Source organism: Thunnus maccoyii, chromosome 12, assembly GCF_910596095.1.
Source record: "Thunnus maccoyii chromosome 12, fThuMac1.1, whole genome shotgun sequence".
NCBI lineage: Eukaryota > Metazoa > Chordata > Actinopteri > Scombriformes > Scombridae > Thunnus > Thunnus maccoyii.
Window position 1 is genome coordinate 8590308 of NC_056544.1, and position 13475 is coordinate 8603782.

The following is a 13475-nucleotide window of genomic DNA, read 5'->3' on the forward strand; positions in this document are numbered from 1 at the left end:
TCAAAATAGTCATGAATAATCTTCTGCCAATTGACTAATCGATTAATCGACTAACCTTGCAGCTCTAGAAAGAGAACTTATTTAGTTTTATTTGAATAACTTTTAGAGACTTTAAGAGGTAAAACACAGAAATCTACAAGAAATAAAGAAAGCTTGAAAAAAATCACAATTTTGTGTGTCCAAAATATGTTTTTTTTTTTTCTCTGTATCCTATCCTGTCCTATCATCTCGCGACCCCTTTCATTAATCCTTTCATTAAGCCCTTGTGGGGGGTCCTGACCCCGAGGTTGGGGACCACTGCTCTAGATGATCTGCTGTCCCTCTCACCTCTACTGCTGAATGACTCATTTACATGATGTGGCCCAGCTCAGTCTGAATCAAACACACATCCACTTGTAGTTTTTAAGGTGATTTTAGATAAATGTGGAAACCAAATGATGACAAAAAACCCAGAGACCAACTTTACGGACTTATAGTGACACCAGCAACAGTAATTTCAGTTTTATATAGCCCCAGTTGGTGGTTCATAACCATAATTAACTCTGCTACTGTATAAAACAGTCATTTGAATGGAAGGTCATTAAAAAAAAAAAATGTGTAAAAGAAGTGCTCATGAAGCAGCTGTAGGTTTTGCTTCACTGGTTCACAGCTTTGGGAGAAGGTTGCTTCAATGAGTAAAACAACTTGTAGAAGTTTTAATGGGTTTAGTTATTCAACAACAAATGATGCATGATGTATAAAAGTTACAGTAATATAATCACAATGTGTACTACCATGTTGGCTGCACAATATCTTATATATTAGATTTTATAATATTTTTATAAGATTTCATATTTTGTGAAGTATTTTTGTCTCACAACTGTCTCTACATCCTTTTTTAGTTCAACTTTTTCTTTTAAGATCTACTTAAATAAATGAAAATGTTTCATAACGCAGGACACATTCTGCACTGCAAACATTGTAGAGGAGGCAGTCTGAAACATTTCCCAATAAAGACAAGAACACTGTCTCTTGTTATACGTAAACTGCAGGAGTCAATATTGTAGTTTTGACTTTTTTTATTTTTATTTAGCTTGCAGACGTCTCAAGCATCTAGAGGATGTAACAGACGTTTTATTTCCAGTGTTGCTGCTTCTGTTAAGTTTAGATGTGCTGCAGATCCCCAACATCTGCTGAATCAGCTGGCATTAAAGTAATAATACCATCCAACTCACCCCAATAAGCCTGATGTATCATCATACAACATTATTGTTATATTAAAAAAAAGGGTAATAACCATTATTAAACAAAAAAATCTGCCAGCTTGTAGGATTAGAGGTGCTTTGTGTCTCAAAAAATGTCCCATTGATTTTGAGACATTTTAAAGGCAACTCCACCAGTTTTACTCATGAACTTCAGTTTACTCGTCATACAGAGTTCTACTCAGCCGATAAAAACTGTTGTAAATTGTCTTCTGTGGTTCTGAACGGAGCTTTTCGAAGTTTAGTTTGTAGTTTATGTTCAGATAAGTGGGCATTTCATGAAAGACACTGCTGTGTTGCATTATGGGAAATGTAGTTTCAGGTGTTTTTGGAGCTTGACCCATACTAGGGAATAATTTGAGTTAAGATATCGTGGTCTCTGTTGCTTCAATTTTGACCATTCTTTTTTAAATTTGTCTCCTGTCAGGCCTCTAACATTATGGAAGTGCAATGCTAAAATCATTGGACCTCCCCTTTAAGATGGTGACATTACCATAAACAATGAGGGCATCATTAACATTGTGCTGCACTGCATCATATTTTCTGCTGAGTTTCTTTAAAAAAAGTTTTTGACCGCTTACCTTGCCAGGAAACATTTTGGATGTTACCAGCACTTATTCTGCTCAACAATCAGGGTTTATGGGCAATATGTGCGGTATGGTGGAAGCCCTCCCCACACTGACTCACCTGTCTGATGGCGCAAAGCAGCTTCCCGTAGCTAAATATGATCACCAGGAATGGCACGATGAGGCAGAAGACAAACAGGCAGATGATGTAAGATATGTTATTTGCCGTCTTGGCCTCCCAGTCGACAGAGCAGGTGGTCCCGGGCCCCTCTGGGCCGTACTGGCTCCAGCCAAAGAGTGGTGGCAGGGTCCAGATGAGGGAGTAGACCCAGGACAGGGTGATGCCCAGGGAGATCTTATAGTAGTTTGAGGAGTCCGCCTCAGTGGGGGCCATCATGGTGCTGTAGCGCTCATAGGAGAGGACAGCCAGGGAGATCAGGGACACGATGCCTGTAGAAGATAAACAGGACACACACACAGGTAACCATTAAATGCATCCTACAGCCTACTGAAATCTCAAATGAGACAAACATGCGCTACCTGCCCAAATATTTATCTACTCTAGTAATATAAAGCTTCACAACTCTTTCTGAAATCAAAAGTGCAGCTTAAATGGGATTTACAGCATCAAAGAGGGTTATGATTTTAAAAAACAACTGCCTGAGCGAAAAGTGCAGCATAATTAAAGTCTTGCAAGCGTGTTGGATGTAGCAGCAGATACATGCTGCTGTAAATCACAAACAGCTGCACTACCTGTAGTGTCTCTGCTTGACAGAAGCAATGCAGTGAAACACAACATTCAATATTTGGAAGATACTTTCTTTTCTGTCCATAGGCGTTCAATAAACACACTCTCTCTGTCTCGCTATCTCTACGACTCTCCGTCTCTGTATTTTAGAGGCAGAGCCACATGAGCCCACAGCTCAGTGTTCATGCTGACCCCTCAGCCTTTTTATCCTGTTTGCTATTTGTTTTGAAGCCATAATGATCCACAAGGTTGTCTTTCATGCTCATTGATTTTCAGTGGCAGGGATGCAGCCCTGTGCTGGATGCTACTTTTAAAAACACAGTCCAGACCCTCGCTGATGAATGAATAAATTTAAAAAGAGAGGAGGAGAATATACTGTAGGAGAGTGAAAGAGAGGCAGGAAAGTTATAAAAAGGTTATAAAAAGAGCCAGCAGAGGAAGATGGAAACAGATTTTAGCTATGTGATTGAAGACGATGCTTTCACTGAATGTTTTTGTGCATTCACATTGACCATACAGTATATGCCCCTCACTACAGCATCTGAACTCTATGGCACAGTGTGTTGTGGTTGTCCTTTGACTCCAGACATTGCGCTCATGTAGCTTTTCCTGCACAGACTGCTTAGCTCTGGGCTTTTATTGGCTCTGTTGCTGCAATATTACAAAGTCAACACAGTTTTACAACAGCCCACTTCTGTTCCTGTTTGATCTGAGCTGACTGACTAATAGCAACCAATTTCAAACATAGCTTTCATATATTTTGACAAAAAACACTTTCAGCCCAGCTCATTGCTGCTCTATCTCATCAGGTCTATCATTTTTCCACAGTTATTCTCTGTCCGCACTCTGTGAAGTCTAAAATGAAACAGGGGTGAACTGTCTTCTCACAACAGGTGGACTGACTGATCTCATCTTTGGGCTAAAATCCTTGTGATAGTGTTTATATCTAGGTGTCATCAGTAGACGCTGTTATAGTGCAATAGCAGCACTTGTTATCTTAAACCACAACCTGGCAGAAGTAGCCTGTAATCCAGTATGCAGCAATAGTCTGACAAAACTTCTCTCGGAGTTCTGGTTAGTAAATGCAGGTTTACAGTTTATACTATTTTCTGATTGTAAACTTGACTGTAAAATGTCTAAAAAGAGAACTCTAACATACAGTAGTTCCAGTTTGTGGTTCAAACACTGTACCATGTCAGTGCACAAGTATCCTTAAGCTAAACTAAGCTAAGGAAGCTAAGCTAAGAGACTGTCCTCACAAAAAGAGACTCTTGTCTGCAGTTGAGAGAAACTTAAGTCTAGGCACAAAAAACTGTACAGTTAAGGTTGGGAAGCGTCATGGTTTGGGTTAAAAAAAAAACAACATCTTGTTAAGTTGATAAAACAGTCTCACCTCAAGGTTCACTTACTCACTTGTTCTGGAGCTTTTGGCTCATATCACATGGTCTTCATCAACAGCAGCTGTGACTTAACTTCCCATTATTCTGAACACCTTTAGGACATGTTGGCTTAATACAACCTGGACTCCTGATAACTGAACAAACCCACAAGACCATGTGATGCGGTTGAAAGCACTGAAACAGGCGAGTAAGTGGACCTTGAGTGGAAACTGTTTTGTCAACTTACCAAGTAGTTGTTTTTTTTAGCCCAGATCATGATCTTTCCTTGAACATGCAACTGTTGCACCTAAACCGAACCAAACCTTAATCACAATGATGACAGATCAGAAAACAGTCAGATGAATGGTGTTTGTCCTGTAACAGCTTTTGAAGGTATTGACAAAGGATGTCTTTCTGCTGAAAGGGGCTTCAGATGAGAAAATGTCCATGTGTTCTTTTAGAATGTATTTTGTTATTTAGTTTGGAGAACATGTTGAAATACACTTTGAATACAACCTGTGGTAAAACACTCTTTCCTGATGCAGAAAAGAATTCTTCCTTTTCCATGAAATCCTGTGAGTCCAGGTTGGAATCATGTGGTGCGGCACATCTTTGAGATAATAGACTGATAACATCTACAAACGTCTCCAAGGCCTATATACTCAAATCTGAGTGAGGAGCCAAATCAAATCACACACATCAAATTGCTAAAGCTAATTAGCAGCTCGCTTTCATGCCTCACATACAGAGCCATTGAAATAGGAAATTGAATACTGGCAGTAATCATGTCACTAAACCTCTGTCTTCACAGCTCTACACAGCTGTTGTAGGTGATCGTAATTTATCACTTTTAACAGGAAAACCTGATTATACCAGCTGATCCCATCACATGTCCACCCTCTTGATGAGAGCATGATGACAGCAATTCTTTATTAGAGGCGTGTAATGTCATGGAGAACGACACCCGTGGCTCAAACTTCACAGCATCTGAAATCAAACGTCACACACAATCCATCTTCTAGTCCTCTGGCAGGATCAGAGGCAGCGGCTGAATGTAATATTCCAAAATGAAACATCTTATGATCTGATAATGTCTGAAATAAAAAATTAAAAAAGAAGCATCTTTGTTCTGCCTTCTCTGTGATGCTCCCTCACTGCTTCTGTCTTATCTGTCTGTTAGAAAGCATCTGGTTCTGTATCACTTCTCTGATACTGTATATCCGAGGAAAGACAGTTTGAATGAAAAACACAGGATCGAATAAAGCTGTGTTTGTCCTATAAATCCCATCTCAGTGTCTTTTTCTTGGCGATCACAGGCGCGTGGAACCACTGTGACACTATTAGGTCTTAAAAAAAATAGAAACCTTTCATTAGACTTGCAAACATCTCTTGTATATATGACACTCAAACCAGACAGCCATCATCGTCTTTGCTTTAAGAGACTTTTTATCTATTTATTACACAGACTCATTAGCAGGCTTGCTCACTCTGACCTTTATGGAGTGAAGCACTGTTCTGCTTTCTTTCTCCCCGATGAGACTTCTTCTTACCGTCCTAACAAATGAACATCACTCAAGCCAGGTGTTGCCTGCGTCTACGTGATGCACATGTATGTGTGCGTCTATATATTTCCTCTCCTCTATACTTGTGCATGTTCATCCATTTCTATGCTTGCATCTGGCTGGTGTGTGTGTGTGTGTATGTGTGTGTGTGCTTGCAGGAGGGGCAATCTAACTTCAGTATGCAGCGAGAGGGCCCAGCAGTGCAAGGTTAATCCAGTGACTGTGTGCAGAGTCCACTTGAGGCAGGAGGAGGCAGCCAGCAGTATGCAGGGACACGCGGACCTGATGTCAAATACAGAGGGAGAAAAAAATTCCTCTCCTGGTCCTCCACATCATAATGGAAGACAATAAAATGTTCAGTGAGATGGAGAGGAAAATGCAAAGAGTTGGGCAGCAGAGGTGAAGCAGCTAAATGGATGCCAGGAGGCTGATCGCAAAGCAGAGAGTATAAAGGGGAAAGAACCGGGTGTGAATGTGCACACCCACACACACACACACACACACATGCACGCATCTCCACAGATTGTCTTTAGTTGGTGCTCCTGGCATAAAGTCAGAGCAGTGGATCTTCACTTGTTCAGTCATTCAAAAAAATCTGAGACGTTATAGGCTCAAAGCAAGAGACCGCGAGCAAAAAGTAGAAATCAATGTGAAGAGGGAGCAGGAATACCAAGTCCTAACACCAAACTAACAACGTCTTTTGTCATTGACAGTGATGCTCTCTAATTTGAAGGAACATCGATCATTCAGAAAGGCTTTATAGAGATTTGGTGAAGACAGACACAGTCGCTTTGTCAAAGCTGCACCCAGCATTATTCATCTAAACAATCAATTTCACTTCTTCGTTCTTGGACCCTCCCTTACTCTTTATTTCGCTCTGTTTTTTATGAACCCATTGAGGAATTACTCATCCATAACCAATGGAAGCTCTAATTATGTCTGCCAGCCATCTCTCTCTCTCTCTCTCTCACACACACACCCACTCTGTCTTTCCTCCTGATCTGCGTTAGCACGTAGAAGCCAAAGTCCTGTCAGATTTTAATAAATTGGCTCCTTGTGGATGTCAGTGTTACACATCTTCAGATGGCGCTTAATCTCGGCATAACACTTGAGTTAGCGAGACAGCGGATACAATCATCCAGATACTGAGAAACGTCGGGGGTTCGCTTTATTCTCCGAAAATATGACTGAAATGAAGTAATCCTGTTTTGGAAATTGCCACTTTATCCCAGAGGAAGTGGAAGTACAGCGCTCCAGAGTCTGTTTTCAATTTAAAAGTTTGACAGATTCAAGAGGCTCTTAAGCGAAGGAAAATTCAATTTAGTTAGGCTAAGTTGAGCGCGCTGTGTGAACATTTTAGCAATATATCAAGGAAAGTAACCGGGTGGCCCGATGACTAAAGCCAGGGAGGGAAAGGCCTGCAGGACCCGCCATGCAGGCTGCACGAATGTGACTCACAGACTGCAAATGTAGCTCACGATGTGTTGTTGCGAGTCTTTGGTTCCTCCCTCTGCTGTCACTGTCCAAATACACAAGTATCCACGAGTCACATTTTCAGTCAAGCAGCAAACACAAAACCAGCCTCTAACTTTTGTCTTCTCAAAAGCTTTTTCACTTAACTTTTCTTCGCCGTTGGCAAACATCAACTGGACAATCGAGCAGGTGGCTGCACATAATAATCGCACTCTAGAGAAGGACACATGCCTGAATTCTGTGGCTACAAGAGCTATCAGAAGCCCTGATGTTTGGCTCGTGTGGTGGCTACAACAAGCTGCTCCAGTTAAAGCGAGGCTTTTAACATCACAAGATTAGACGCGCTGAAGTGAGTTAGACGGAAGCTTTTGTGCAAGATTTATGACGCCTTTATAGAAACTTCATCAGAGGAAAGCAGTTGTAAAGGAACGTGGACGTCTCCGTCTCTCAAAAGCTCCATATAATTTGTGAAATGTTGGCATAGTTTTATTGTAATGACCAATGAACTTAAGGGATTCTTTTAAAGATGCTGAGCAGGAAATTCAGTGGTTGTGATTAATCGATGTGGGCTGTAGTGCTGGAAGCAAAGCGGTAGAATTTACTAGTGAAAACATGATAAATTACTAAAAAAATGATGACACTAGTGGCTGAGTTGTAGTTTCCGTGGGCCTCGTGCATGAATGTGTTCTTGGTTTTCTCTTATACTTGTTCTGGCACAAAGCAATAAGAGGAAAATAAGAAAATCCTACGTGGGGTTCAACGAACTCTCTTAAATGCCTGAACTTGTGGTAAATCTCTTGTTTCAGCCTGATTAATGTCACCAGTTCATGAGGAGGTGCGCGTTCATGAGATGTGATCATTAACATAATCCACGCCATATAAGGCTCCATGTTCCGCTCCGTTGGTGGGCGAGTTTCATTCACAAAAAAAAAAAGTTTCCAAAGAATTAAAAACATCGCGCAGCTTCAAGTCCTGCTTTCAGCAATCAGAGGACAAACACATAACACATGTAGGAGTGACAGCAGGAAAACAATTATAAAATATGACTCCAGCTAACACGTCATCAGAGCAGCTCTGCACTGTGGCAGAAATAAAGAGGAAATGATTTGACGTGAACTCAGATGCTAAAAAATATCTTTCTAAAGCAAAGCGCTCGGTGATGGGAGGCGGTCATGTGGCAGTCACAGAGACATTAGAGGAGAATATTATAGTCTACAGGTGATGTAACACTGTCAGCTGCAACACAACATGATATTGGACAGACATCTGCAGAGAGGCAGCAGTCGGAATGAGAGAAGATTCCAAAAACTACTGAAGCTGCGGCGCCAAAATATGCCAATGAAATCTACAAAAAAAAACCCAACATTTTAATTAAACTGGCAGCCATGATGGTGAAGATATGCTAAACAATATAAATTTCGCATTAAGTTTGCTTTACTTATGTATTCATTTTTTGGTTCATTACGGTATCATATTTAAACTCCAAATTAATCCAGATTAGAACATTGTAACTGTAAATCAAACAAGTGTTTCTGCCCAGTGAAGAAAGGCAGAGATGATCTATTCATGACACGTGCAGGTCTAACCACTCGTCAATTTCCTTCGTACCTCAGAGAAAAATATGAGTATGAGAAAAATGATGATGAATGCCACAAATGTTCTTACTCTCTGTATGTTCTGTACACTCGTACGTGCATTTCAAGAACGAATCTGTTTGCACGTGCGCTTCTTTTATGAGGCCCAATGGAAATATAATATGACCACTTTTGATGCGGTGGATTTTGAGTTAAATTACAATTTAAAAAAAAAAAAAAAGCTCTAAAATGACTTATAAATGACTGTTTTCTTCCAGAATCAGTAGAGGAGTTTATTGGTTTGCAATCACAAACTGCCAGATATTCTTTGAAATATGCACTTTGATCGGACAGTAAGAAAGGACATACAGCAGTGCAAATGTTCTTACATTGTGTTAATTGAGAAATTAGTGTTTTTGAAAGCTCGTATATCTCACGCTGCCTGGTCTTCAAAGGTTGTTTGGATGGCTTGGAAAGCTTTTAAAGCAATTAGTGTGACTGATAGCGAGGAATTCTGCTCATTAAGGATCTTCAAATCAGGCATCAGGCCAAAGACTCCTGGTGATGGAAGAGCATTTTTATGTTTAAAGCATTCGTTCTGCAGATGAGTCTTCTCTCGAGTTTAGCATCAGACAAATTTCATCCACATCACTCAAATACATACATTTGAAGTTTTGATACAGTGCGCCGGCAGAATGAATCTTATTCTGGCTTCTATGTTAGTTTGATGCTAAAATCCTTATTTGCCACTTTTCTATAGCACCGCTGGCTTTTTTTTTTGCTCAGCATCTCAGCCTGGCTGGTTCCAGGTGAGTGTGCGCCTTATTCCCAGGTGCATTATTGTGCCTCATTTGCATCTATACCAGCACTCCTGAGCAAAGGTAGAGCAACGTCCCCTTTCTCATTACAAATGATTATATTCTGAAACAAATGCTGGTGATGCGCCTGCTCACGGACTGTGTCCCCAAAGCCCACAGCCCACCACAGCCCAGCACGAGCAGCTAAATGAACAGTGATGAGACTCCCCTTGCCTCAGGCACAGCCACTCAACTATAACAAGCATTTAGTGGCCATTTAATAGCAGGCTGCACCGTACTTTATATACAGTACACGCAGCACCCAAATCACCCACTGACAATCCTGTGTGACATCCTCTCAGAGTTCATAATGACATTTGAACAAATGACTAAGCATCTGTGAGGGCTCGCTGAGCACACATGCCTCCCTAAATACCCACGGCGACGTGCGCCATGAAAATGCACGCGCTGTGGAAGTGATTTAACAGCCTGTCACGCAGCCCCAGCCGGAGATAATGACCGAAGAAGTGCATCATAGGACTGGTTTCCACAACTCATCACTTGGACAAAACCTGCGCATCTGCATGTGCAGGCATTGTGTACTCCATAGGTCGATGATCCGCAACATCGGATCACTGCAAGCAGGTCTACCGAATTATGCTGCGCAAACCATAATAGAAAACAAGATGATCTGCACTTTTACCAAGATCTTATCGACCACTGCTATGACACACTGCACGATGATCACACCCACAATTAAGAAAAAGAAAGAGAGAACGAAAATACATTAGGCTATTTAAGTATATAAAGATGCCAAATCAATCGGTTTAATGATAGGTTTAATATCTCCAAATTGTGCGCGTCGTGCACAGTGATCAGTTCCCCGTTATTCTGTTCATATAGGTTACAGGGATTTTTAGGCTTTTGAATTAAAGTTTCATGTGGCCGTAAAGACGCACCACGAACAACAACTGGCGTTAGAAAGAGAAGACAATTAAAATCATTTTCAAAATGCACATTCAGACCACAGACATGAATCTTAGCCATGTAATGTAACAAGCGCGGTGCTCCGGGAAGATTGTGTGTACAGCGCACCGTCATTCACAACCACATCTGCAACAAAAATAAACAGCAACCTAGAAATGACACAGAGACACAAACAAAGCGTTCGTATGAACATCTCTTCACATATTCCGCATTTCTATACTCACCGAAGAGGGAGTTGGCGAAGCCGTACCACACGCATCCCCCTTCTCCTATGAGCCACCTTCCCTGCGTGCTGGCCGCGAAGCTGAACGGAGTCCCCAGTACGCACACCAGCAAGTCGCTGATGGAAATGTTAATCAGGAGCAGGTTGATCGGCGACCGCAGCATCTTGTACCGACAGAAGAGCACGAGCACCAGCAGGTTGTTCATAAGTCCGAAAGTGCCGATGAAGCCCAAGCACACAGCCACAATCAGGTGCCCTGTCGGAGAGAGGGTGGTCCGGTATGAGCCTCCCCCCAGGTGCCCTTCCCCGGCTCCGGCACACAGAGCGCTGTTGACCCCTGCGCAGCCGCTCAGGCTCACGTTGGACACGATCATCGCAGTCCGGTGTCACGGCAGTGGCACTCTGGGCGGCCACAGTGCACTGAACGGCAACTAATATGTCGTTGGCATTTCTTTTTTTCCCCTGTATGTGGAAAAAGAATATAAAGACAAGCCGTCACCCGCAGCTAGCAACACTTATTGCTTTAAAAGAAATGTCAAGTGGAAAAAAAGTAGAGCCAAACAAAAAAGTGGAATAATAGTTTGTTTGTTGGGAATGTCAAAACTTTGTGCCTCAGTTAAGTTCAGGGGAGGGGGGTGTTCGAAAATTTAAAAAGTTTGGTTAGGCTTTGCTCCACCGTGTGGCAGTCTATAATGCACACTCTCGCTCTTTCCAGAGATGCTCTTGTCTCTCATGCGGACACCTTCCCTCTCTGTCCGTATTTAAATCACTGTTGCCCGCTCTCCAGCAGCTGACGTCTGGGCGGAGAGGAGGGGGGGTGGGGGGGAGCGGAGCGCGCTGGTGGTTCTGTAGGAAGAGAGCAGCATGGAGATACAGTGCAGACCAATCAGACGATCAGCATGTGGCTCAAGATTGTACTGCACTATAGCCAGCCCGCTGTGAGCGGAGCACGAAAAAAAGTCCACCTTAAAGTTTGAGGAGCTGTTCTCTCTCTCCCGGTGCTGGTTTTATCTCGCTCTTACATCCACTGAGCACGTTTTGATGCGAGGCGCTGTCCGTGGTGCTGAACACGGTCTCTGTGGGGCAGCGACCGCTCCACTTATCAGCTGTTTATTCTACTCTGTCGCGCATTTTAATTTCAGTGTTGATTTAAATACAGGTGATTTAATACCGCAAAGCTATGCGCGTTAATCTCCTCGATCCAAGTCATAAATACAGCGCCTAAAATATGAACTCAGGACCATATATATTATATATTAGTTCAAATGCCAACTAAATCTGATTAATAATGCGCTGAGTGAGTTAATGATGCTCACAGGTGAAACTAAATATTAAACTATTTGAATTTCTCCACAATTGTTTTAAGTTTAGTTAAAAATGAAGACTGTTGTAGTACTTCTGAAATAGGCACACATAAACGATCAGTTGACTCACTGGGCCTTATGCACTAATGTGTACGTAAAAATGTTCTCACTTTGCGCACAAAATAAGTGCACACGCAAAATCACCGTCGGATTCACGTGCGCCAAATTTGTTCTTACCACCCTGCGTATGTTAGTGAATCAGAATCATTCTACATTGACAGGCGCCCGCCATCAGCAATTAGCATACTAACACATCCCATTTCTCTATGTAAGGAAAGCTGTGTTGGAGCGCTGCAGCAGTGTGGAGAACTGTCAGTCATTGTAAAGGCAGCATTGAGGGCAGTGATGGTAATACTGTAGAAAACCTTTAGTGCTAGTGAAATGCAAACAATAGTTTCAGAAGTAGAAGTCAGAAAAGGCAGATTTGGCTGGTAAACATGTTATTGGCACAACTGTTTGGAGCCTGATTGTGAATCCTGTATACAGCCTGCATACCTGTTGCACCACTACCACGCAGTACGTCCGTAACTAAATAAAAAGTTGGTAAACGTGTAGATCTGTTGAACTGATCTAAATAAATCTCTACTACGGCCAGGTGCGCGTCGTGTTTCGTCTTTGTCCACAACAGGCCGTGATGTACCGAAAGCAGAGCGTCCCTCCCCGTGCCACTATTGAACTGTCAGGCTGTTAACCAGCTGCATATATCAAATCTGATGGGGAAATTAACCGCTGTCACATTCCAATATGGAAACTCGGAAATATAAGCTATTGTCATCTAAAAGTGAGAACAGGACAATTTTAATATATTAATAATTCCATTATATTTATGATGATTATTTATGGATTACAAAGTCTTAGATATTTATTTCATAATTGGTAAATAGTTTATTATTAGCAGTTTCACGCTTCTGAATGTTGTATATTTAGGCCCAATTATATTTTTGAAATAATTGTGGTTCTAATATACTGCTTACATTGAATAAATATTGACTGTATCATTTTTAAGACCGAAGGACGTTTATGATTTGTGCACACACATGGTCTATGGCAGTTTAAATTTGTTCGCAGAGTAAGAGCAAATTCAGGTAAGAAAGTATTGATGAATCCTGGATTTGTGCTTAAAAAGTTCTTACGCACGGTTTAAGCACAGATTTGTGCGTATACACAGTTTGTGAATGAGACCCATTGTCTGGATTTAGCCACAAGCAATAGGTTTAATCACTCCCATGTCAAAGATTAGATTTCCAGGCGACTTAAGTTGGTGTTGCTCTGGACCAGAAGTGATGATGATGAGGTCACTTTGGAGCATTGTCTTACACTCAGTTAGACAAACGTATATGAGTAAACTCAGCATGACACCGTGCTATCAGATATATCCAGAGGTTTGAATATTTGGCGTGTAACTTGTTTGTTTCCCACAAAGGAAATCAATTTAAGTAGATTTTCCATTGTCCAATGGCTTTTTTATTTTTTTATTTTGGTTGACTCAATCTGTGAAATGAAATCATCATTTTTTCCATCTGTCAGCACTGAAAGCGAGACTCTAGGGAAGGCAGCTTCA

The 13475-nt window shown here is 41.6% G+C and overlaps 1 protein-coding gene across 1 annotated transcript in view; it reads right to left on the reverse strand.

Moving 5' to 3' along the window:
• LOC121909176 (vertebrate ancient opsin-like) overlaps positions 1 to 11118 on the reverse strand; it is a 63155-nt gene extending 52037 nt beyond the window's left edge. Inside the window, exons 1-2 of the mRNA XM_042429619.1 lie at positions 10552 to 11118; positions 1929 to 2257 (exon numbers count right to left, since the gene is read on the reverse strand). Coding sequence (XP_042285553.1) covers positions 1929 to 2257; positions 10552 to 10924 — 702 coding nt within the window. The 5' untranslated portion in view covers positions 10925 to 11118. The remainder of the gene's footprint in view (positions 1 to 1928; positions 2258 to 10551) is intronic.
• Between the last annotated feature and the right edge of the window lie 2357 nt (positions 11119 to 13475).